The sequence below is a fragment of the Castanea sativa genome, chromosome 10 (assembly GCF_040712315.1).
Source record: "Castanea sativa cultivar Marrone di Chiusa Pesio chromosome 10, ASM4071231v1".
In the NCBI taxonomy this organism is placed as follows: Eukaryota; Viridiplantae; Streptophyta; class Magnoliopsida; order Fagales; family Fagaceae; genus Castanea; species Castanea sativa.
The window spans coordinates 25,829,406-25,856,303 of NC_134022.1; the positions used below are offsets into that span (position 1 = coordinate 25,829,406).

At 32.0% G+C, this 26,898-nt stretch overlaps 1 protein-coding gene across 5 annotated transcripts; it reads left to right on the forward strand.

Annotated features, from left to right (window-relative positions):
• Positions 1-20,109: 20,109 nt before the first annotated feature.
• Positions 20,110-26,588, forward strand: LOC142611561 (magnesium/proton exchanger). Of its 5 annotated transcripts, none has more exons than XM_075783625.1 (9): positions 20,110-20,268; positions 20,775-21,236; positions 21,990-22,165; positions 22,628-22,746; positions 22,903-23,063; positions 24,186-24,313; positions 24,751-24,967; positions 25,163-25,292; positions 26,201-26,588. In XM_075783625.1, exons 2-9 carry the CDS (start codon positions 20,843-20,845, stop codon positions 26,496-26,498), a joined length of 1,623 nt encoding a protein of 540 aa, XP_075639740.1. In that variant the 5' UTR covers positions 20,110-20,268; positions 20,775-20,842; the 3' UTR covers positions 26,499-26,588. The 5 variants fall into 5 exon arrangements, with proteins under 5 accessions (XP_075639740.1, XP_075639738.1, XP_075639741.1 ...); XM_075783623.1 differs by having other exon boundaries at positions 20,111-20,268; positions 24,180-24,313; XM_075783626.1 differs by having other exon boundaries at positions 20,112-20,268; positions 20,871-21,236; positions 24,180-24,313.
• Positions 26,589-26,898: the final 310 nt, after the last annotated feature.

Sequence of the window (26,898 nt, forward strand, 5' to 3'; positions counted from 1 at the left end):
TGGTATTTGAACTTTAAAGCTCTTATAGGAAGAATAATTGAATTTTCTGACTGTTTTTTGTGCCTCTCTTTTTGTAGATTGGTTCTTGTATTGGCCTTTTAGTCATCTATTTGGAAAGTTTGCATAATTTTTTGGACATAACTATTATCAGTTTCTCTATAATTCTGAAGGATTGAGATTTATTAATATTGCTTGTAGGTTTCATTGATCCTAATTATCAGTAATTTGGAATGGCCTTTGGAGCTATGATACATCCCAAAGCGTTGATACCAAAAGAACTTACATAACAAAGAAGCATCATATATTCATACCAAGAGATGGGGCAAGTTATTTAACACGAGGCAAGTCAAAGTGATCAAGCTAGGATTGAAAATTGTAGACTTTGGATGAAATGTATAATCAAGAAGCAAAAGGTGGAATGTATAGTCAAGCAATAAGCACACCAATTGTAGAAGTTTCATGTTATTATAATCAAAGTGTTTATTTCAATGGAATTCTTGTTATGTGATCAAAGTGTACATTTTAATAAAATTTGTTCTTTTTTTTTATTAAATTATCTTATTGTCTACTCTGTTGGATTGAATTTTGATTGTAATGCCAAGTAACTCATAGGGGTGCAATCCAAGTACATAGATTAGCTGAGCAATGTAAAAGAAAGTAATTAACTAGCTTCCTCACCAATTTGCAATGCAAGTACACAGAGTTCACATGAATGTGCATTTAACCAAAAACCAAGTGATTTGCATTTTGGTCTTAAACTACTTTGCACATGTTAAATCCATGGAAGCAACAACTCTTGCCTTAAACTGCATTTTGGCCTTAAACTGCTTTGCATTTTGGCCTTACATATAAAAACAACTCTTGCCTAGACAAAAACTGAACACTATCTACAGTAAAGAGGGAAATTGATCCACTCCTAATACATCCAAAACCTTCTGCAAAAAACAACTATGCAAAAACAAATAATTATGCAAAAACAGTATGTAGAAACAAATAATTATGCAGAAACAAATAATTCTGCAAAAACAGTATGCAGAAACAAATAATTATGCGGAAACAATATGCAGAAACAAATAATTATGCAGAAACAGTATGTAGAAACAAATAATTATGTAGAAACAGTAATTATGCAGAAATTACAATCTGCAGAAACAATAATTATGCAGAAAAACCCAAAAAATTCTGCAGCAATAAATAATTATGCAGAAATTAACACCATGCAAAGATACATCAGACATGCAGATCACTGTCAGTCGGTAACAAAAGGAAATTTATGGATCATCATAACTTCAATCTTAAAGTAAGAAAATTACAAAACTAGAACACTTGGTCGCAAATGTGACTAAGTTTGAACATTTGTATGTGACCAAATGTGACTATGTTTAGGACAATCAAAACTCCAGTCCTAAACTAGGAAAATTACAAAACAAGAGCACTTAATCTCAACATGTGTCATATATTATAAAACATGATCCTAAACTAGAAAAATGGCTTGACTTTATGAACCATCTCATTCCATCCACTTGTAACACTTTCTTGAGTCAAGGGACCTCCACTTGCAACACTTCCTTGAGTCAAGAGACCTCTCGCACCATTAATTTTGTCATTGGAGCCTATAACACTTGATATACTCTCTAAATGTGATGCTAATGCAACACTTGCTGATGAGTCTCCCTGATGTGATGCGGAACTTGTAGAAGCCGACTAGAAAAAAACCAATTACACATTACACATATTACAAGCTTAGCATTAAAATTATCAAATCATGCATCTAAACTATTATTAATATCAAAGTAAAAATATATAATTGTAAATATCTTTACCATTAAAAATTGTGTAAAATTAGTAATATTTTCAGAAGAGATATCCTCAGTTTTCTTTTGTGCCATGATGTCATGTGCATATATTTCTTGTAAAAATTGTACTAGTTTAGCAACAATAATAGTATACTAAATTAATGTGTAAAAATAAAATAGAATGGTGAAAATAAGGATAATTTAGAAGATTACCTCCTGCACTTTTCTTTTCTTTGTTTGCTTCTTTGATGTGCCTTCCTTTGGTTTTGACATCTTTTCTATCCATGATTTCGTCCTACGCTTTTTATTACGATAAATCTCTTTTTTCTTTATCCATTTTGGTACAATCATAATCGAAGCACATAATTGATCTTCTTTGTCTGCAAAATCTGTGGAGGGCCTAATGATGTCTTCTTCTACATTAGCTTTGCAATCCCTAAGGTCACAAAGTTTTTTTTTTTTTTTTTCAAATCTGCAATTGCTAAGCTTAGAATATTATGGCCTTCTTTAGTTTCACATGCCTCATTCACCAATTGAATATATTTTGAACATAATCTCGATACCGATCTACATATTCCAGTTGAGTATTCGGCTTAATGTTATGTGTTGTGAACTTTTTTTCGCTTCCATCTTTTGCATCTCTTCTCCACCTCTTCATGATATATCTATTAGGAATCAACTTGATATCCAATACATCAAGAACTTTCAAACCACGCCTACATAAAATACCAAATAACTAAAACTTTCTACAACTACAAGATAGAGTCTCATCTAATGGATCCACATGACTTCATATTTTCCATATTGATTGAAAACTCCAACCACATAACTATGTGTTTGACTCACATTGGGTTCTAGGATGGAAAGCGTCATTACCTCTTCAACTTCTGTTTGAAATAAATCAAACAACGTAGACATGTACACTGTTGCTACTTGGTTAAGCATAGGAGAGCTTTTGAGCTTTAATCTTGGAAATTTATGTCTAGAGTTGTATTCTGCTTCTAACTCTTTATCTTGCTTTTGATTGACAACTCTTTCAAAATGAGTGAAAAACTCTACTATATTGAGATCAGTACGCAAGCAATCCTTCAAGTTAGCATTGAAACTCTCACTAAGCTGGGTTGTCTTCATTCCTGCAGTGAAAGTTCTCTTAACATGTGCTTGAGCCCATTTTTCCTTCAATTTAAATAGATAAATTAGCCCTTTATTTTCACGAATATCGTACTTATCCAGCATTTCATTCCAAGCTGTAAGAAACTCATCTTCACCATCATATTCATAGATACATGCTAAGAAATCATCGTTAAATTAAGACTCATTTTTGAGTAAATGGCCCAAGTGTTTCTCAGCATTCCACCACGTATGCCAACTACACAATGCATGATATGTCTTAGGCATGACTACTTTTATTACAGCTGACATTGCTGCATCATGATCTATGAAAATAATGATTGGCTCCTTTTCAGACATTGCTTCTAAGAAGGTCTCAAATAACCATACAAAAGATTCAATCGTTTCATCATATAAAAGTGCACCTCCAAATACAACAGTTTCTCTATGGTGATTGAGACCCAAAAATACTCCAAGTGGCCTTGCATCTCTATTTGTACTATACGTTGTATCAAACGTTATTACATCATTGAAGTGGCTATAGTCAATAATCATTCTTGCATCGGCCCAAAAAATATTAGTAATCAACTCTTCACAGTCCAACTCAGTAGCAAAATAATATGAAGGATTTTCCTTAAGTTGATGACTGAAATATCTTCCGAAGCTAGCAGCTTCCCCATGCTCTATGTCTCTCTGTCGCTTAGTGCGTAAATAGTTTTTATGATCTTGCTTGGTAAAACCAAGATTATTATATTCACCAACTTGCTTACTAAGAAGCTCATAAGATTACTTTAATCTTAATCCCGATTCATGTGCCAAATCAATTTCAATAGCATGAGTTGCAGCCACTTTCCGATGTGATGGCATCATGTGCACAATCGATGCGAGGTGGAGATAGTGGTTATGCTCAGCAATAAATTCATTCACCACATATTTTTTACTATCTCAATTAAGTACAATAACTAAACGTGCTTCACAACCACATCTTGTTTCTGCTCGTGGATTCTTTATATTCTAATCTCTCTTATCTTTGCCTCGAACTCCCTCCTTCGCGCACACAAATCTCCTTGAAGTAACCACTCTAGTCTTTTTACATTTATTTACATACTCTATTCTAATTCTAAAACCAGCATTTCTGCCATATTCATTATAAAAATCGTATGCAATCTCATCTGCTTCAAACTCCATCCCTTTAAATGAGGTAGATTCCATGGGCACATTAGAAGGAACATGTATTCCCATCATTGTCCCTAGAAAAAATTGACCATAAATTTATTATAACTTTCACCTATGAGCAGTAGCCAGAGTAAAAATTGACCAAAACAGAATGATGTAAAAAAATGAGACAGAGTAAAATGAAAGAGTAGCCAGAGTAAGAATGAAAGAGTCATTGGAAGCAAGGGAAAATTTGGTTGCTAAATGAGCAATAGAGTTACGGCATCTACTAATCCAACTAAAATTGCAAGAAACAAAAGACATAGCCAAGTCTTGAATGTCAGCAATCAATTGGGAAATAGACCAGGCAGAACAAGGACCATTGGTGTGGATAGACAAGGCAATCAAATATGCCATATATTAATAAAGATTCAATCTTTATCTCAAAAAATTAAAAATAAAAGTTCAGATAGACTCTAACTTGCATCCAGCCATCAAAACAACAATATAAACTCACCAAGACAACAATATAAATTTAGAAAATTGAGATGGACTTCAAGAATCATCCAGCCATTATAAAGATTCAATCTTTATCTCAAAAAATTAAAATTAAAAATTCAGATAGACTCTAACTTGCATCCAACCATCAAAACAACAATATAAACTCACCATGACAACAATATAAATTCAGAAAAATGAGGTGGACTCCAAGAATCATCCAGCCATTATAAAGATTCAATATTTATCTCAAAAAATTAAAAATAAAAATTCAAATAGACTCTAACTTGCATCCAGCCACCAAAACAACAATATAAACTCACCAAGACAACAATATAAATACAGAAAAATGATTAAACATCAAATAAGATCAGCATAAACAAGTTTTATAGATATACCTTTGTTTTGGCAAGATAGAAATAAGATGTGCTCTAAACTTGTTCTTTGAACCAATCTACAAAAAACAGAGATGAGGTTACAGAGATGTGGTTGTTCTCTGAACCTCTGTTTTGTGCACGTTTGGTTTTCACTTTTCCCTCCTAAAAGGTTTTTTTTTTTTTTTTTTTTTTTTTCCAGTAGCTTTTGTCCGGTTGAGTTAACAAAGATGTGGTTACAGAGCCTTTGTTTTGTGCACGGACAGGTTTTCACTTTTCCCTCCTAAAAGTTTTTTTTTTTTTCCAGTAGCTTTTGTCCGATTGAGTTAAACAACCCTCTAGTTTAAGTGTTTAACCACAGTTAAGTGTGTGTTTACATTTTAATTGACGTGGCAGTATTTTGACCCTTGATAGTTTTCAAACAAATCATGTCCATGAACTGGACACTCTATTTCGAAGGGAAATGGAGAGGATCCGGATCCGTAATCAAGAAGCATCTACATTCTAGGGTTGATAGACAAAAAGACAAAAAGGCCCCCAAAGACTTTTAGTCTACCCATGCACTTAAGAGTCAACATAGTAATTTCATTAAAAAAGCAAAACGTGTGGCAGCAGAATAAATTAAAAGACAAAAATACCCAACAACATTGACTAACAGTAGAAGATAGAGCAAGAAACCTCTACAATTGACAACAAAAAGACTAAAAAAGGCCCAACTTTTTTTTAACTCACACATGAAGTTAGGAGCAACACAATAATTTCAATCAAATGTGTCAGCGGCAGATTATAAAGTAGGAAACAAGAAACCTCTAAAATTGATGAGAAAAAGACCAAAAAGGGGTCTACTTCTTTTTAGCTTAAACATACACTTAACAACAACACAACATACACTTAACAACAACCCAGTAATTTTAGCACTATAAAATTGCAGCTACCGTTTATATCATGCTTGTGTTGTTTTGTCAAACACAAGCACCTTAGGTCTCCTCAACTGTCCTTTTTTATATAGAGTATAGATACCAATTGTAGTATAACCACATGTGAGTTAGCTAAAAAAAGTGGTATATGCTAGAAATTTTTTTTTATTTTTTATTTTTAGAATACATTTTTAACAATGCAAATCATATAATTTACATTAATAGAACAATTTTTTTCACTTGAATAGCAAGTTTTTCCCCTCCCTATCAAGAGCCATAACTGTATTTAGCCCATATATATATGCTTAAGTAAAAGTTAAAAAAAAAATGATACAAAAACAATGACTAACTAAAAAAAATTGCAACTTAAGATTATAGACAGCTTTAAAATTCTTTCGCGATAAGATATACACATTTCTTACCAATTTTGTTATAACGTAGTAAGGACACAATCTTGTAAGAGCATTCACATCAAGAGTTCTGAAATTTTTAGCATTGAACCTCTAAAAAACCAATTTTATATCATTTAACATATCACTTTACAATACACCTAGTATCAGAACTTTTATTTTATTTTTTACCACTTCATTTAAATATCTTTATTTTTTATATTTTATTCTTCTTCTCTCTACCTCTGTCTCTTTCTATTTCTCAGCCCAACTATTCTAAGCACCACCAGCCACCACAAACCCACCACCCAACCACGCACCAAAAACCCACCACTCATAACACAACCACCACAAACCTACCACCCTTGCCACAACCAACAAAAACCCACCATTGCCTCCACCAGTCACATCCACCCACCACCACAAACCCTAGAAGAGAAAAAAAAAAAAAAATCTCCACCATCTCCCCCATTAGCCACATCTACCCACCTGTTGGAGTTTATTCCTAAAATCCAATTTATTGGTATGTCATAAATAATTAAATTGTTTAATTATATGAGACTATTTGTAAATGAACTAATGAGACATTATCATAGTCCATGAGATGCATAGTATGTGATTTAGTCACAGAAGATATAAATCACAAGTTCTTTGTAAATTCAAAATTTTAGTTCGTAGTCGATGATGAAATTAGGCATTTCATTTGCGTAGACTATAACATATCAACTAAGATGATTTGTCTTAATCACGGAAGTGGAGACTTCTAGTTGATGTATTGATATGTTTTAAGAGTTAAGACATATTGAACTGGACTGTAAGATTTATTATCCTCCTAATGACTGTTAATTGAATAATAAATCTCATGACTTCTATTTACATGAACTCGCAATCCTGAGCGTATAATGAACATGATCATGAAGTGTAGGTTGCTTTGATATATCATGAGTGAGATCTAAAGTCATGATCAAAACCTCAATATGTTGGGCAGCCATATTTAATGTTGATGAAACATATATTCTCAAGATAAAATTTATAATCTTTTAACGGAGATATAAAATATTCTCTTAAGATAAGTTTAATGGATTTGGTTATTCAGAATGTTAGGCTTAACTACTTTAGTAACTTCTTACTAAATTATATATTTATGAAATTAGATTTCATAAATATATGATGAATAACTTAAAGGATTAAACCGAGTACTCAAGAATTAAGATTTAGTAATCTTCAAAGTGGTAGTCAACATTCATGACTTTGTATTACTACGGATATTTTAATGAAGGGGTTGCATGTATAATAAAGTCTTGGGATATAATTTATTAATAAGGCCTAGAGTGCAATTATATTTATATAGTGGTATTAAGTATAATTAATTGTAACTTTGGACTTGTCAAGAGTTGACAAAAAAGCCCAAGGCCCATTAAAGCTAGAGTCTTATTTGTCCCCTTTTGGTCTCACTCCAAGCCACATACTAAAACCCAATTGGAATGACCTAAAAGGCTAACCCAAATAGATAATCAATTATATATAAGGAAAGAAACATACAGAATTTCATAAGGTTTTATGAGGAATGAAATGATGTATATGTGAGTGCAAGCCACTCTTTTAATCTCCCTTGAACACATACGTGTAAACTGATTGAGAGACCACATTTCTTGGCGAAAGTGGAATTGGAGTGAAGATTAAAAGTGTTTTCAAGTACTTCTAATCTTTGGTTTTTGAATTTCTCCGCAACAAGGTACGCTTTTTTGTTCTTAAATTCTGAAATTTACATAGTACATGTTATCAATTGTGAATGAAGTAAATCTGTTAATTTTTCGTTGTGTATGTTTTGTGTACAATACAAACTATGTTTTTCCAACAATTGGTATCAAAGCGGTCTTCAATTTTGAATTTGTATAATATGTTTTGTGAGTTTTGTAATCAAAGATAGTAATTTCATGATGTTAGAAGATTCTACAATCAATTTTCTGCATGGTTATTGAAATTATTGTTTGATAAAAACTGATATTGATGTTATGATATTGTTTAAGTTTGATATTAAATATATTAGATTGAACTTTAAGGCTATAGCATCAATGGAATTCAGTTTTGATCTCAATCTCTTTCTGATGTGATCAAGAAACTATGTTTTGTTCAAGTGAAACGTCCAAAATGGTTACCAAAAAAATTTGAAATAATTCAGTTTATGAGTTTTGGTCGATCGAAAATCATTTTCTACTTGGTTATTGAAATTATTGTTTGATAAAAATTGATATTGATGCTATGATGTTGTTTAAGTTTGATATTAAATATGTTAGATTGAACTTTAAGGCTATAGCATCAATGAAATTCAGTTTTGATCTCAATCTCTTTTTTATGTGATCAAGGAATTATGTTTTGTTCAAGTGAAACGTCAAAAACAGTTACCTAAAAAATTTGAAATAATTCAGTTTCACGAGTTTCGATCAATCGAGAATCACTTTCGATCGATTGAAAATCGATCGAGTTAACCTGAGACTCTGTGATGAATTTATTCAATTTTTCGATCAATCGAGAATTCCCTCCGATCGATTGAATGTTTCTTTTTGATCAATTGAATAGGAATCAAGAACCGATCGAGTCATCTAGAAACTTTGAAATGGATTTGATGAAGATTTCGATCAATCGAGAAATAGCTTCGACCAATCGAAATGAACTCTTTTTGAATTTTCACCAAGTGTTAAAACATAGATGAAATGCAAGGTTATGTGTGATGAGATTACACATGGTTCTATGTAAAGTGATTAATTTTTATGGTCCTAAAAAGTTAAGGACATTTATTAATCACTATCTAACTAAAAGACCTAATGAAATCAAAGATATTATTTAAATAGAACTCTTAGTCCTAAATAGTTTGGGACTTGTCTTTTAAGAAACATTGTAATGATATTAGAATTTTTGTATGATTAAAAATCCTTAATTTATTTTAATTAGAAGTTTTAATGAGATTAAAACTTTAATTAAAATGCATATAGTTTCTAATGAGATTAGAATTTATTATTTAGTAAATTAAGGATAGAGTTCTTTATAACTAATTTTTGATCCATTAGAGTTTAAGAAATCCTAAATAGTTTAGGACTTCCATTTTTAGTTAGTGATTCTAATGAGATTAGAGTCTTCAACAAGTGCAAGGTTATTAGTTGTAACGGGATCATAATTATTTAAAGAAAAACCCAAATAACGAGTGGGAGTTTTGAAATAACCCTTTTGTTAACTTTATTGTAATGTGAATAGGTACCTTGTCTTGGCCTTGAGCCTTGCATTCCATGCGGAGGGTATTTACTTCATAGATTACAAGGCTAAACTTCTTTGTGATTACGTGAATGTTCGTTACGCTATTGTGATGTAAATTAATAAGATCACATCGAATTTAAACAATTAAACACATTTGATGTGTAGGGTTAAAATTGTGATGAGATCACAATGATTTCAAGACAATCCACTTGTTTTAAAATTTCTAGTAGGAGAGAGATACAAGAGTTGGATCTCACGGCCTCCATTATCGGTTCATAGTAGTGTGGGTAAGTACCTCGTCTTGGCGTATATACTTTGCGATCCCAAAGGAGAGTGTTTACCTCATAGTACTACAAGATTAAACTTACCCGTTTAAAGTAGTGTGAATAAGCACCTCGTCTTAGTGTATATGCATTGCGATCCCAAAGGAGGGTGTTTTGTTTCATGGTACTACAGGTTTAACACTATAAGGGAGATGAAATGTGGCTACACATGATTCTAGATAATGGTGTACACTAGACTAAGTGTAATGTTAACCTCCCAAATGAGTTGTGTCATTATTACTTAGAGGCTAAAGGAAGAGCGGCAAAATATTTTTGTTTGGTAAGAGTTACCATAATAGCATTAATAATGAGAATAGTTCTCGCCTGATCATAGTGATTGGTATGACCTCGCTATTGAGGATTATTAATTGCAGGATTGGGTTGTCGTTGCACCTAATATAATATGGTTTTAGGGTTCCATATTATATGGTTATGGATGCAAAATTATAATGTCTTTGTATTTATGTTCATAGTCTCAAAATAAAGTTGTCATAAATTTTTGTTCTCTAACTACTATTTTAATTGAATCACATTAATTAAGAAATAATTTTGGACATGGTGCTTAAAGGAGCTAAAGTACAAAAATATGTTTCGATTCAGCATTGTCATAATTTCCTATACATGATGCATTTATGGAAGATAGCTTATGATGTGATCATAGTCTCCATTGAAATGCTAAAATGTTTCATTGGCTTCTATCTCAATTGTGCTACAACATGAGATGCAAGAGTTAGTACTAGGCTTAGACTTTATATTAAGTCTAAATGAGATGTTTGGTATGAATCATATTGAGTGCTAAAAAAGGCTAAAGGAATTCCAATTCTACATCATTTTATGAAAATATTTTATTTTTAAATGAATTGAAATTCTTGAATGTAGATATTAAATGTTAATTTCATATGGATATGATCCACAAGTCTTTGTTAGAATCATTTGATCAATTCAGGTTGTTTTGAAAATAAATAAATTCTTTTTATATTATTTGAATTAATGAGTGAGTTCTACGCAACAAAAAACATCCTAAAAGCTAAGGCTAAGATCAACATGATTTAATTCAAATTCTTAGCCTAAATCGAAAGGTAAGAGTAATAAGAAGAGGAATTATAATACCAAATAGTTGGACAAGCTAGTTGCCCTAGTAGTTGCCAAAAAGAAATTAGACTCAAAAGTATGATCAAAAGAAAAGTGTTTCCATTTTGGTAAAGCTAAGCATTGTCCATGATTGTTTTCTAGATGGAAATTTACATGTGTTACTTTTAAAGAGAAAGTTTACATCCTTTGGTATTGTATGTTTTGACACTTATGTCTAGATCTTATTAATCTAAATGATATTCAAGATTGGTGAAAGATGGGTTTTTAGAACTATTATTTTGTTATATTCCTAGTCTTTGAATTCTATTTAGAGGATAATATGATCTAGGCCTCTTTTATTGTAAAAGAATATAGTTTCAATGACTTCTTTAAGTCAGTGCATACATGGATGAGAGAGAGAATAATTTTTTATTAAGCTGGGTATATTTTTAAGAAAGAATATTGATTTGGAGTTGCTACAGTGCTCTCCATGTCAAGAGAGCTACTGTAGCAACTCTAAAAAAAAATTTGAGGATGAAGAGGCTGTGGGAGGGTTTTTTTTTTTTTTTTTTTGTGTATTTACTTTACATAATTGGCTTTAAATAGCACATTGGAGATGCACTTATAGACCAACCTACTTATAGTCCTTTTTCACGTGATTTTTGCTTCTCACAATTGTTGACCTTTCCACAATTTTTTTTTTCTAAAGGAACTTTTCACAATTTCATTAATAAAGAATTAAAGACAATACCTGTTTCTACTATGATCAATGTGAATTTCATGTCAACATGGATATCAGCAAAAGTTGCAGCTAAGAAACTGCGGTGAGTGACATTTAGATTAAGATTTTTTAGAAATACTAAAATAACTTCTTTTTTTTGGTGGGGTAGAACTTTTAAAGTTTTTAACTTTTTTAGTTCAGTCAAAAAAAAAAAAATTAAGTTGATTTAAATCCAAAATCTCAAAGCCCACCATAATATTATCATTTAAAATTATTTATTAGGATAATTTTGACATGTATATAATAAGTTATTATCAACATTATATAATTTAATATTTAGATTGAATTATTCATTGTTAAGTAGGTGATTTTAAGATTTTTTTTTTTTTTAATGATGAATGCTTATAGCATTTTAACTAGTTAGAATTCAAATTCAGATATCTTACCAGACAATAGTCACTTTATGGACAAAACGGAATGCGTTTTTTCAAAATAAAGACTAAAAGTAGTAAAAATAAAAAATAGGAACTAAAACGAAAATAGGGTGAAAATGTAGGAACTCCACCTTTAGTTAATGTACACATTTTTTTTTCCATAATTTGTTAAGTTGTTAAATGGTGAAAAAGTGTCATTACCAAAAACTAGTTAGGGCAGCACGTGCAAGGCATTGACGGAGCTGTTATTGGACTAGGGGGGACAATGCCCCCCCCCCCCCTAATTTTTTTTTATTTAAAATATTGCTATATTAATAGGTACTAATTTTAGCAATTTTTTCAATAAAATTACACTTTGTCCCCCTTAATAATGCTATCAATTCTTTTGAGAGTAATGTTATATCCACAAATGTTTTTACAACGTTTATACAAACTATTGAGGTAGCAAATTCTTATGGGTTCATACACTTGCATCGCTTTTTACTTATCAATAACCACTCACCACATTAGCAATTTGCAAAAATTTTGTAGTTTTAACATTTTTCACCTTTTAAAGGACATAAAAAAATTAATAGATTAAATCTAAAATAAAATATACAAGCCCAAAAGAATTAGCCCCACAAAAAAAAAATCACAAATTATAAAATTAAAAAAATTAAGTCCAATCAATCTATTTTACCAAAAACAAACAACTTGGCCATTTAAAAAATTTTAAACGAAAATCCTTAGTAGTAAAGCAGTACACTCAAAGGCCGAAGCCACTACACACAACTAGCAGCAGAGTCGCCCCCCTAACTCCAAGTCCTAGCTTCGTCCCTGGTGCAAGGCACATGCTTGCCGTGGAAAAAAAGTAGTAATTGAGGTCAATTTTAGATTTTATTTGTATTACAAAACAAAGATATGAATCATTTGATTTTTAAAGTATATATAGATTTACATTAATCAAAAGAGACACTAATTTTAAAAATTTTGATAATTATATCGTAAAAAGTAAATCTCATTCACTTAAGAATTTTGATCAACCACAAAGTTAGGGTAGCTTTTTAACATATAAATATTTATTTGACTATAATAGTTTTTTAGTACCTACTTGATAAAGACAATATATCTACTCTCTAAAAACTTCTAAGAATGATAACGAATATCATCATCTTCCAACAATAAACAACTGAGTTTTGCTAAGAAATTTTTTTTAAAAAAAAAAGATAACAAAAGACATATGTCATCGAATTTTTCATTAGATAAATTATAAGTTTTGAAAATTTAAACCTAGAAAATCAACGTTCTTTAGATAACAAATAAAACACCTAATATCATCATTCTAACTTTCTAAGAATTTTTATCATTTAAAACTCAAAATTCGCAAAGAAATTTTTTAGGATGTTAAAATTTAACGGGAGTAATTTAGACATTATACAATAAAATATTTTAAGAATTATAAACTTTCATTAGAGTTTAACTAAGAGAATAACAATATGACATATTTGCTCCTTTCCAAAATATTAAGAGAAAAATTGCTTGATTTTAAAGTTTAAGGAAGAATTGTAAACTCCCTCAAACACAAAGGATGAAAAATGTTTTTATCTAAGTCTTTGTTTTTGCATGTTTTTGTGTGTAAAACTATGCGCTTTTACTTAAAATAGTGTGTAAAGAAAAAAAAATATACGAAAACTTAACCCAATAAAATTTTGTGGAATAGTGAATTTGGCTCAACAAAGTTGATTAAACCAAAAAAAAAATTCTAAAAACACAACAAAATGACACAACATTTTCATAATACCTTTATAATTTTGTTATATTTTATTTTAACTTGTAAAGAATTGACAGCTCAGCAGTTTTGAAAATATTGTGACAACATCAAGATGTCTTAACATTTTTCACACAAAAAAATGTTATGTCCATGATATTTTCACAACAAATCATAAGTAGTAGGTTACTACAAGTTGTTATTGGTGGGGGAAAAAGTAGTTTCATTGGTAAGTTTAAATTAAAACCAATAACAATTTACCATATTTGATTTGTTATGAAAATGTTGTGAAAATTATTGTGGATATAACACTTCTTTTTCACAATACTTTTGTTTTAGTTGTAACTGGTTATAGTATGATATTTTATTATTTTATTTTGACTTATAATGAATTAACATCTTAACAATTATGAAAATATTGTGCCAATTTGTGATGTTAATATTTTATTATAATGTGAAACGGCGTGAATTGGACAAACCAAAAATAATATAGCAAATAAACTACAACTTTATGCATTCACACAAAATAAAAAAAGCGGCCAGCAAAACAGTGAAAGTTGAACAAACCAAAACTACTGTAGCGAAATTACTGTAGCTTTTCCCATTCACTCTTTTTATATATACATATATATATATATAGAGAGAGAGAGAGAGAGAGAGAGAGAGAGAGAGAGAGAGAGATACATTGCACTTACAGTGTAAATTTTTATTGTAAACACATAAAAATTAGTAAATGTTGCACACATTTGCAAAATTTGTATATATATATATATATTTTTTGCAAATGTATATAATATTTGCTACTTTTTGTGTGTATACAATGTAAGCTTACATTACAAGTAGAAAGTAAACATATAAAGATCCTTTAAAAGAAAAAAAACAAACTCAAACCAAGTTGGTGAATTTGAAGAAAAAAAAAAGAGAAAGAGGCAACTCACTAAACTAAAAATACTGTTCATAAAGTAAACATATAAAGATCCTTCCAAAAAAAAAAAAAAAAAAAAAGCTCAAACAAAGTTTGAGAACTTGAAGAAAAAAAAGGGGGGGGGGGAAGGCAAGTCACTAAACTCAAAATATTGTTCATAACACTATTTATGAGTCTATTCGCTCTTTTTTATATATTAAAAAAAGAGCACAAATCGATGACTAAAAAAAAAAAAAACAACAACAACAATGATGAACAGTACATATTGAACAAACCAAAAGTACTATAGCTTTTACACATTCACTCAACAAGTGTCACAATATTTTCACAAAACATTTATTTTCAGTTGTGGTTGATCATAGTTTCATGTTTTATTATTTTATTTTAACTTATAAGAAATTGACACTTCAATAATTGTGAAATTTATTGTATCAGTATAACAATATATATATATATATATATATATATATATATATATATATATATATAAGCGGGTTCTTATAAATATTTAAAAGAAATAAAAAAGTACATACGAAAGACTAAAAAAAAAAAAATGCTCACTAAACCAAAATGGGCACCTTAGAGGCATTGCCTCTTTTTATATAGTTAATAGATATCAAGAAGAGATATTTACAAATTTTTAATTTATTTAGGGTAGTTATTTAATTAAAAATTTTACGTCAAATCAAACTATATTAAAAAAAACTATAATAGTCAGCACCCAACACTTAGCACCCCAACATTCTTTTATAAGCATTCCCATCAAGCCTTTTAAAAAATTTAGCATTTACCATCTCAAAACCTATATTTATAACATATAATACACCACTTTACAATATCCCTTACATCAAAACTTTTATTTTTTTAACACTTCATTTAAATATTCTTTCTTTATTATTTTTTATTCATTTTCTATTATTATTTCACACTCTCCCTTTGTCTCTCTCTTTCTCCCGCTATCTTTCCATCTTTCTCAACCCAATATGCTTCTCCCTCTCTCTGATATTTGCTCTCAAAACCTCCATGACCTGAGCTTTTCAAGCTCATCACCGATAAACCATGGCCACAGCCACATCCACCATCACTAACTACAACCTCAACCCCCAACCACCAAAATAAAATAAAATAAAATAAAAACCCACAGCACAAATTGAGAAGCTTCTCCCTCTCTTTGGTATTTGCTCTCAAAACCTCTATGGCCTAAGCTTTTCAAGCTCATCACCTCTAACCATGGCCACAGCCACAGCCACCACCACCAACCACAACCTTAACCCCCAACCACCAAAATAAAAAAAATAAAAAAAAACCCATAGCACAAACCGCAACAAAAACCCACCACCCCAGCAACCCCGATCCTCACCTCAACCCCGATCTTCAACCCACGATCTTAACCAACCCCAACCACCGTCGAACCCAGACCCACTAGAGAGAGAATCTGAGAAAGAGAGATGAGAGAGAATGAGAATGAGAATGAGAGAGTGAGAGTGATAGTGATAGTTTGAAGAGAGAGAAAAAATATTAAAAAAAAGATAGCAGCTTGCTTCATTGCGGTCTAAAAAATGAGAGCGCACTGTAGCAGTATTGTAAATTTTTTACAAATATATCAGTTTTGATGGGGTGCGTGTTTTGGGGTTCAGCGGCTAGAAAATAGGATTTATAGCATTTAAGAGGCTTAATGAGAATGCTCTAAAAAGGACAAGATATAATAGTTAAGGGCAAAACTTAGATACAGTTCCTTAGATACCCCTTTTAAAAAACTGCCACTTGTCTAATTTAATGACTCCACTAACTGACATTAAAACACCATCTCCTTTTCCCATAAATAAATAAAATAAAATAAAAAAACACCATCTCCTTTGTTTTCTCTTAACCCGAGAGAAAATCTGAGAGCTTCAAATTTCTCACCCAGTAACTAGATCTCTTCCTTCCTCCATTTTATTTGATGTTTCAATATTTATCAGTTACAAAACAAAAAAAGGGGGGAAAAAAACTAGTTTGAAGTTGACTGTTGATGTTAACGTTGAAATCCAATTCGTATTCATCCAAACAAAACCATTGCAAACCCATACTCCTACCCAAACCCAACAACCACTTCCTTGCCAAACTCCACGCAGCAAGCCCAATCTGGAGATTTGGTGTTAAGATTTGGCTTTGAAAGAAAATCAAAAGCACTAAGAAATCTTTTTTTTCCCTACCTATTAGGCACTCCCATGTAGATCTACAGACTCACTTACCCCATCTAGAAAAATGAAATTAGGTAGTGCATCCCTTGAATGCATGTAGGGGTGTGCAAAAAACCGAGAAACCGAACAAATCGATTGAAACCGACCGAACCGTTGCCAAAATTTCGGTTCGGTTTCGGTGCGGTTCGGTTTCGGTTTCATTTTTTAAAAACCGAAATTTTCGGTTTCGGTTTCGGTTTCGACGCTGGATTTTTTCACCCCGAAACCAACCAAACCGAACCGATATATATATATATATATATATTTACATAACTTTAAAACATAACTCATCAGTGGCTTAGTGGTATGCTCCTTATGTTTTGGCTAGCAGATCCAAAGCTCGAGCCTTCACGTGGGGCGTGAGTGATTTTTTTGCTATTTAATTTTTTAAAACCCTAGTACTATAGCATGATATAAATATCCCTAATTTCTTCTTCTCTTTCCTTTCTTTCCAGCCGCCCTTATCCCTAATTTCTTCTTCTCTTTTCTTTTTTTCCAACCGCCCCCTTCCCCAATTTTTTCTCTGTCTCACTATTTTCTTCTTCTCTTTTCTTTTCTTCAGCCCTTCTCACGTCTCTGCCGTTCTCTCTTCAGTTCAGCTGCTCCTTCCCCATCTACCTCAGTGGCCCCATTCTTTTCTTTTCTTTTCTTTTTGTTCTCTATGAGTCCCATGGACCATGGCCATGCCTTTCTCTTCTCTCTGAGTCACATATCTCTGTACAGAGAACAAAAAATCACTGGTAGGCTCAAGCATGGTGGTAGGCTCCTGCTATGGTGTGGTAAAGTTCAATTTTTTGTTCGAATCTGTGTGTAAATTGTTGAACAAATATTGTTGGAAGTTTTTCTTTCTCTGTCGTTCTGATTTGTTCAATAGCTCCCTCTCTGTTGCTCTATTACTTTGTTTTTTATATGTGATTAAAGTTAGGGGTTTTGAAAATCTCAATAACCCTCTCTTTGAAAAACTGAAAACCGACCGAAATAGAAATACACCGAAACCATTCGGTTTCCAGCCATTTCGGTTGAGAATTTCACAAACCGAAATATTCGGTTTCGGTTGGTCATACCCATAAAAACCGACCGAAACCGAACCGAAACACCCCTAAATGCATGTGTCTTTGGTCATCGGAAATTTCCATAGATTGATCATCTTTAGCTAGCTGGTGTGAGAGTCTAAGAGATTTGATGAATGGATTTCTAGCGGGCCAAGAAAAGAAAATTTAAAAATAAAAGGGAAGAAAGAAACAAAATGAGATGGTGTTTTAACGTTAGTTAGTGAAGTCATTAAATTAGACAAGTGGCAGTAATTTAAAAGAAGTACCTAAGAAACTGTATTTAAGGTACTGTATCTAAGTTTTGTCCAATAGTTAATTCTTAATTGATTTGATGGTTACTATTTACTAAATACATTTAGAGCTCTTTCTAGTCTAACCACTTTATAGCCCCTTTTCACGTGATTTTTGCTTCCCACAATTGTTGACCCTTCCACAATTTTTTTTTCTTTGAGGAGGACCTTTTAACAATTTCATTAATAAAGAATTAAAGACAATACTTGTTTCTTCCATATCAATGTGAATTTCATGTCAACATGGATACCATCAAAGTTGCAGGTAAGAAACTGCGGTGAGTGACAATTAGAGTAAGATGTTTTAGAAATACTAAAATAACTTCTTCTTTTTATTGGGTAGAACTTTTAAAGTTTTAACTTTTTTAGTTCAGTCTAAAAATAAAATAAAATTTAAGTTGATTTAAATCCAAAATCTCAAAGCCCACCATAATATTATTATTTAAAATTATTTATTAGGATAATTTTGACATTTATATAATAAGTTATTATCAACCTTATATAATTTAATATTTAGATTGAATTATTCATTGTTAAGTAGGTGATTTTAATATTTTTTTAAAAAAATGATAAATGCTTATAGTTTCTTAACGTATGATGTAGTTAGGGTTCAAATTCAGATATCTTACAGGACAATAATCACTTTATGGACATTATTTTAACATTAATCAAAGTAATTATTGGATTTTTTTTAAAAATAGTTTTAATTTATAGCATTCGCTCATGATAATAAAGATTAATGACGTCCACTCTTGATAATTGTTTTTTATCATCAGACTAAGACTTCAATGGTTATCTTATTCAACTATAAAATTTTTTACCAATTGAACTAATTAGAACCTATGAGTGATTATTAGATCTAAATCATTCATTTATGGTTAAAGCTTTTTTATTATTATTATTATAATATAAAAGAATAGTTAAAATTATGAATTTTAAGAAAATGGAAAATAAAATATTAAAATACAAGAGCTTTAAGAATTCTAAAAGACAGAAGAAGTAAGATAACAAAATAATAGATTGAGAATAATAGATTGAGATCCCGTGTAATACCTAGGATGTACTTCTAATCTCAACTTTTGATGTAGTCCGTGTTTCACCTGGTGTTGGACTATCTTTCTATTGTAAATAATCTTCATGGTCATGGAGATTGGATGCGTACAGCAAGATTTGGTGGATGAGAGAAATTTTTAGAAATTTGAATTTGATGAATCTAAAACAATAGAAAGGGGAGAAGTATAAAAAGATAGCTCAACATCAAGTGAGACATGGATCGATGACATGACAATTATTTACGACCGTTAAATTAAATCAAAAGTTGAGATAAGAACTATTGCACTCATGCAATACCTTAGGTCTTTATCCCAAAACAATAACATTTCTATAATAAGAGTTTGATTTGAATCACATTCAGATGCACAAATAGAGTATAGTACAAACAAAATGACAAAAGACCATGCATGTGTATTTCGTGTGAAAACTGAAAAAGCAAAATATAGGGCCATTTCGTAGGTATGTTAAATATCATTTTCTTTCGGTTAATCCGTGCTTTTAGAGCACACATGTTTATTTTTAAAAATATTTTTTTAAGAATTAAAAAAATTGTCAATATTTTTACAATTTTGTTTAAAAAATTTTAAAAATAATTAATTATTATGTGCCCTACACACATGATCAAAATCCTTCAAAAAAATATCGTTCTCCTCCAATTATTTTTTTGGGCTTTTCAATCTATCTAAAATAATTAAAAAAATTACTGTTTAATGTTTATAAAATTTTTACTGATCACATGCCTGGACAACAAACAGTGCAAGAGCTGAAAAAAAATAAAAAACAAACTCCACACGTGGCCGCAGACGCACCACCAAAACAAACACCTAATTCCCATTTCCAGAAAAACGTAGCTTCGCCACGTGTCTTCGGAGCTCCGGCCGCCAATTCCGCCTCCGGAAATCCCGGGGACCCTTTTGCTCCTTTTCTCTGTTTAAAGCGGTGGGTGCACACATCTGTAATAATCTTGTACTGTTCTTCTTTTCAATGCTAAAAAAAATCGCTTTTTGGAGCTAAAATTAAGATTGAGCTTTTTGGTTTCGTGGGTCTTTCTTAGAAAAACAAAAATCCAAACTTTTTGTGGTTTGGTATGTTATATGCTTGAATAGTAGAATTCGATGAAGATTTTGCTGAAGAGTTTCATTAAGTTAGTAGCTTGGAGTTAATTCAAAGAAGTTGCATTTAATTTTTCAGCTTGGCAGTGGCAGTTATAGTGGCAATGATCAAATGCTTTTATCTACTTAAAGTTAAGGGTAGCTCTTGAATTGTAGCAACAGATTTTTCTATATATATAAAAGGAAAAAAAAAGTTCAAAACCAGTTCAATGTGACAATTTGAACTACCCTTTGATTTACTTGATCTAGTATGATCCATGTTGTAGACTTTTATTGGTGTTCTTTTTATCTAGATCCTTAGATGTTTGCTATGTGGTCCTGTTTGTCTGTCAGGTCTTCTTCCTGTTTTGTTGGAGCTATAGATGTTAAATGCTTGAACTGCGATTTGGGGAATTTTATTGATGGCATTTTCACATAAGCAAATTGCAGAAAGCATACATGGGGTTTTCAACATTCTTGGGGTTGAAAAATGTGAAAGCTACTTACTGTTTTATGGTGAAACTGCCCTGGGGAATGGTTTTCGGGCCTTCTTGTATTTTCTTGGTCTTGCTTACTGTTTCATTGGGTTGTCAGCTATAACTGCTCGTTTCTTCCTCTCTATGGAAAATGTTGTGAAGCATACACGGAGAGTGGTAGAGATAGATCCTTCCACTAATGCTGAAATTGTTAAATATGAAAAGGTGTGGAATTACACAATTGCGGACATTACACTCCTGGCCTTTGGTACTAGCTTTCCTCAAATATCATTAGCCACTATTGATGCCATACGAAACATTGGCAGCCTGGATGCCGGAGGTTAGTTTTATAATTATTTCTTTCCTTTCTAGACATAAAAAAATAGTTTTTGGAGTTTTATTGCCAACTTATTGAGCTATGATACCCTATAGTTCTTCAGGATTTTAAATTTATGCTGCGTGTTAAAGGTCTTATTTTTCTGTACCACTTCTATGCATGCTTCTTCCCTTTGAATATGAATATATTCTCTCAGATGTCCACTATAAAGAAACTTAAAATCTCTCTCTTCACCTTGCTCCTCCCCCCTCCCCCCTCCCCCCCATCTTTGATATTTGAGTAAGTACTTGTAATATTAAGAAGGGATCTTATATTTGCTTATGACAAATATGATCTCTCAGTTGTTAGAATTATGGCTAAATGATTAAATCACCATTTCATAATAGCTCAAGCTTTTGGGATGATCGGTAATTTATTATGTTATTAATCTCTATCTCCACTCTACCTCCCATTTATAATGTTAAACATCCCACTTGTTGGGTCCCACTTATTAAGAGGGAGTTTAGACCCACATGTAAGGAGGAGCGTTCGAATTATGGTATGATTAAATTGGCCATTTCTTAACGGTTTAAGTTTTTAGGACAATTGGTAATTTATCACTAGTCTAAAGGGATGCACTCAATTGTCAACAATGATGAATAATTTCACCATCTGATTTAATTTTTCTTCCTTTTGAATTGCATTGCATTATATCTCTTCAATTTCAACCTCGTGTTTACATATTTTGACCTTTTGTAAAATCCCCATAATTGATAGGTTTGGGTCCTGGCACGCTTGTTGGTTCTGCTGCATTCGACCTATTCCCCATCCATGCTGTTTGTGTTGTAGTTCCAAAAGCTGGAGAGTTGAAAAAGATTTCTGATATAGGAGTTTGGCTAGTGGAGCTCTTTTGGTCATTTTGGGCTTATATTTGGTTGTACATAATATTGGAGGTAAATCAAAGTAATCCTCTCCTTTTGTGTGAACCATCATGATTTTTTTTAAGAGAGCCATTTTTCCTTTAGACACAATGTATGATATATATATATCTTCAGATCGTTTCTCATCCCTATATTGTTTAATATGCAATGAAATGATTCAAATATATGCTCTTTTGGCCGATGGTTACATGTGCATAGGCATTGCCATCAATTGATTTCACACAAGCCATGACAGCCTATGCTCTCATCTAATTATTGGCCATCATAAAAAACACTCATAACTAATAATCTTTGAATTTATAGCTGGGTTCAAGTAAAATGCGGATAGGCGTAGGAGAAGATGATCCGGCTGTCTTATTTTACCACTCCCTGTGGATTTGGTATTTTAATTCATTAAAGCTGGACCCTTTATATTGTTTGCAGCTGACATGTATGAAGAACTCTCTAAAGTAAAGGTTTTACTTGACACTGCAGGTATGGACTCCAAATGTGATTACACTTTCGGAGGCCTTATTGACAGTACTTCAATTTGGATTACTGCTGACTCATGCTTATGCTCAAGACAAGCGTTGGCCCTACTTGTCTCTTCCTCTGTATGTTTTCTTTGACTTTTGATCTTTGGGGTTTTATAAACTTTGTTGTTTATTTTAGGATCTGTGGCGTTCTATTCTCTTCGGCTGTAGTCAGTGACTTTATTCTGGTTGGACTACCTTGATTTTCTGCTTCTGAGACTTTCTTTGTATCTCAAGGACAAGAACTGAGAGGCCAAAGGACTGGGTGCCAGCAGAAGCCACTTCTTGCAGATATGAGAGCAAGGTCTGTAATGAGTACTCTGAGTTACATCAAGTTGGTGAAGATGAAATCAAGGATATTGTTGATATTTTCTCCATCCATTCAAGAAATGGGACAGGTACCTACCTGACATACCTAAATGTGATGAAATATTATTCTAATTGAGGCAGTGGTAATTTATTGACTAAATGTTCCAAAAATATTTTCCTAAAAGTCTTTCAGGTGAAGTGGAACCATATAGATACTGTAAATTCTGCTTACTTTTAACAAGAGTGACCATGACTTGGTCAGGTGCAATGGCTTGCAAACATTGTACATTTCATTTTTCTTATAAAACAATCTTATGTTTTGTTTTGATTTTGAAAATGTTATAAGATATTGTTGATTTGAATGCAAGTCTGAGTGTATTTTATTTCTGCTGAGATCTGGGTGGTTGTTATTTAGGAAAGAGATTAATGGATTGAAGGGCATTTGGATTAGGTCTTATGATAAGAATCTGAGTAATGTATATTACATGGATGTCATAGGTGATTGGAGGACTAATTGCCAAGTGGTTTGCAGAGACACACCTATTTAGATAATTTTTTATTTTTATTAGAATATCAATCATTATATAAAAAGTTTATATAGTTGTAGCAGAAGCTTCTTCTATTAGGCCTATAAGGCTTGGAAAACTCCTTTCTTTGATGGGATTATTAGGTAAATTTTGGTGTCCTTCGCCTATATGCCCATGATGTTGCTTTACTTTGTTAGCATGATTTACCATAGAGCTTTTATGAATTTGATTAGAAGAGGAGCATTAAAAACTTAAACCTTTGAAGGAGAAAATTGGAAACAGGTTTTTTGGGTTTTGTCTCTTGTAAGAAGAGGAGGAAGACAAAGAGGGGTATAAAACAACTAGGTCTGTGTCAGTGTAGACATGCACATTCATGTATCAACAAGGTATTATGTTCTGTGATATACATTATGCATATAATGAAATTATTTGTAAATAGTGTGTCTATTGTTTTAAGAAAAACTCATCAAATGGAGTGAAGGTTCTACAAACTTGGGTTAAATTTCAAGTATTGGAGAGGTAAGGAAATTTGTGAGGGAAAAAAACAAGGCACGATAACTTCTGTAATATGGTGCTCTGTTATGCTACATAATATTAGGGATATTTATATTTTTCTGGCATATTTTAAAACTATAAATCAAAAATTAGGTTTCTCCATCTCAAAGTTTACCTTTCTAGGTACAGTGTATGAAGAAGTTCCTAGCACTGATGATGTTGCTGAATCCTCCAACAGATATAAGCAAAACAAGATCAATTTAGAAAACTCTCATGTGCTCAAACTTTGGAAACAGCAATTTGCTGATGCACTGATGGTATCTTATTTCACTTTGAATTGCTTAAAATAACACCTTAATTTCTGTACTATTCCTATTCTTTTCTCTTGTTCAACAGCATAAAGTAGTTTTTTGAATGCAAATTCCTTTGAATCATGTCCTTTTTTTCATTATTTTAAAAGAGTATTGAATCTTACCTCACTGATTTATAAATCTAATGTCTTGCCTCTGGCTTTCTTATTTTGAATTGCTAACTAGAGATACAACTGATGTGAATTAATATTAGATTGGTTGGGGACTTGGTACTTATGTTTAGATGCATTCATTTTCCACCATGTAGTTGCATGATCAGAGGGATGTGTAGATTTCACTATATCAATTTACTGGCACCAAATACTTTTTCACATTTATTTATCTTTTTGACCTCCCAATTGTCATCAATAAATTCTGGTGACTAATTTTAGTTCCTTGAACAGTTGGAGAGCACAGAATCAAGAAAACTGAACAATGTCTATCTGCGACTAGCAAGAATTTCCTGGCAGTTACTTCTTGTACCATGGAGATTCTTATTTGCTTTTGTGCCTCCTTACCATATTGCTCATGGTTGGATTGCCTTCATCTGTTCTCTACTTTTCATCAGTGGGATAGCTTATGTTGTAACTCAGCTGACAGATCTTATTAGTTGTGTCACAGGTTTTCCTCATCTCCATAAATAAAAATCCCAGTGTTCTCTGTTATGTTTTTCTTTGCTTTGGTTAATAATATTTCATTCGAAAAAAAAAAAAAAAAAAAAACCCAGCTCCCTTTATTTGGCTGATGATAAATATGATTTTGCTTTTAATCGAACTGATATCTTGTTTTTAATATCCTATTTTAAATGTTTTTCAGGAATAAATTCATATGTTATAGCATTTACAGCATTAGCAGCTGGAACTTCATGGCCAGATTTAGTGGCAAGTAAGATTGCTGCTGAACGTCAGACAACAGCAGACTCTGCCATTGCAAACATCACTTGCAGGTGTTACTCGAAAATTTAGTTCCAATTTTTGGGCCATTTCACATATTAATATAATGTTTGACATAGAAAATAAATTTTTCAAGGAGGAAGTTTCTGGATGATATTCCAATTGTTAACCTCAAAGATTTTTGTATCATTCTCTCTTAAACTGTTGAATAGGATTTGCAATGGTAGAAATTCCTTGTTAAGTGTCAAATTATGATCATTACTCCTTATTTCTTGAGAACCACTCACTCAAGGACCAGAAGAGATACTATCGTATTCCCTTCATTCCATATTTTTGGTCCTTTATCCCATATTAGGTTGTCCCAAAGTATGTTCATCTTTGGAAAGTTGTTGAACAGAACATTGATAACTTTCCTAACTTACCCTAAACTTTACTTGAAAAGTCAATACCTCTCTTTACTAGAGTTTACATTAAGGAGGATGGTTTTGGAAACTTGTACATTTTTATTGGAAAGAAAATGCTTTAAATTATTATTTTTTAAATTGGGTTTACAAATTACAATATCAGTCAGAGGGAGCATATAGTTGAGGTCTATCCTTCTCTTTTGGTCATTAAAGTCTATTACTCTTGCACCATTTTTTTTAAAGCCATCAAATCTCAATAAAACAATTGATAATTGAGTAATGTAGGGAAGGAATATAATTAGTAAATATGAGAGTTATGTGACTCTGGATTGCAGTTTCTCTCTCATTTCATTCTTTTTTAGAATTGCATTTTTAAGTGATTTTCAAATAAGTGGGGTTTTTTTTTGGGGGAGGGGGGGGGGGGTTGGGGGAGTGATTTAGGGTCCATGAATTAAGACTGTTTCAATTTTTATACCAAGTTAATGACTACTACTCTCATGCACAGGAAGTGTAGAATTTGTCAGCCACTCAAATTTCTTTTTCCCTTTTTTCTGCAGCAATTCAGTGAATATATATGTTGGCATCGGCATTCCATGGCTGATTGATACAGCATACAATTTTGTCGTATATGGAGAACCATTGCAGATCCAGAATGCAGAGGGGCTAAGCTTCTCTTTGCTTGTTTTCTTCGCTACTTCTGTAGGGTGTATTGCTGTTCTGGTGTATAGGCGTGTAACATTGGGTGCAGAGCTTGGAGGGCCAAGGCTTTGGGCCTGGGTTACCTGTGTGTACTTCATGTTGCTTTGGATTATTTTTGTTGTTCTTTCTTCCCTCAAAGTTTCAGGCATCATATGAAAAGTTATTATCAATGTTTTCTATTTAAATTTTACAGCATATTATTATTATTATTATTATTATTATTATTATTATTATTTTTCTCTCCCCTATCTCAATATTGTATGCTGTATCCAATGCGTTCCCTTCCTTTTGCCTTGTCCCTCTTTTGGGACTAAACTATACTTCCCCTCAAGTGAAATTTTTTGGAACTCTAGTTATGATGTATTGATACCACAAATTAAAGGTTTACAGTAAAATAATTTAGGCTCATTTTAAGGCATTAGCCTTCTCTGCTGCTTTCATTCTCTACATGAAGTGTTACCGCATGATCAGAATACTGTTTCCAGATGGTGGGCATTCATAATTTTGATCAACCACAACAACCGGAGCTCAAAGACTTTTGTTCTGAGGACAATCA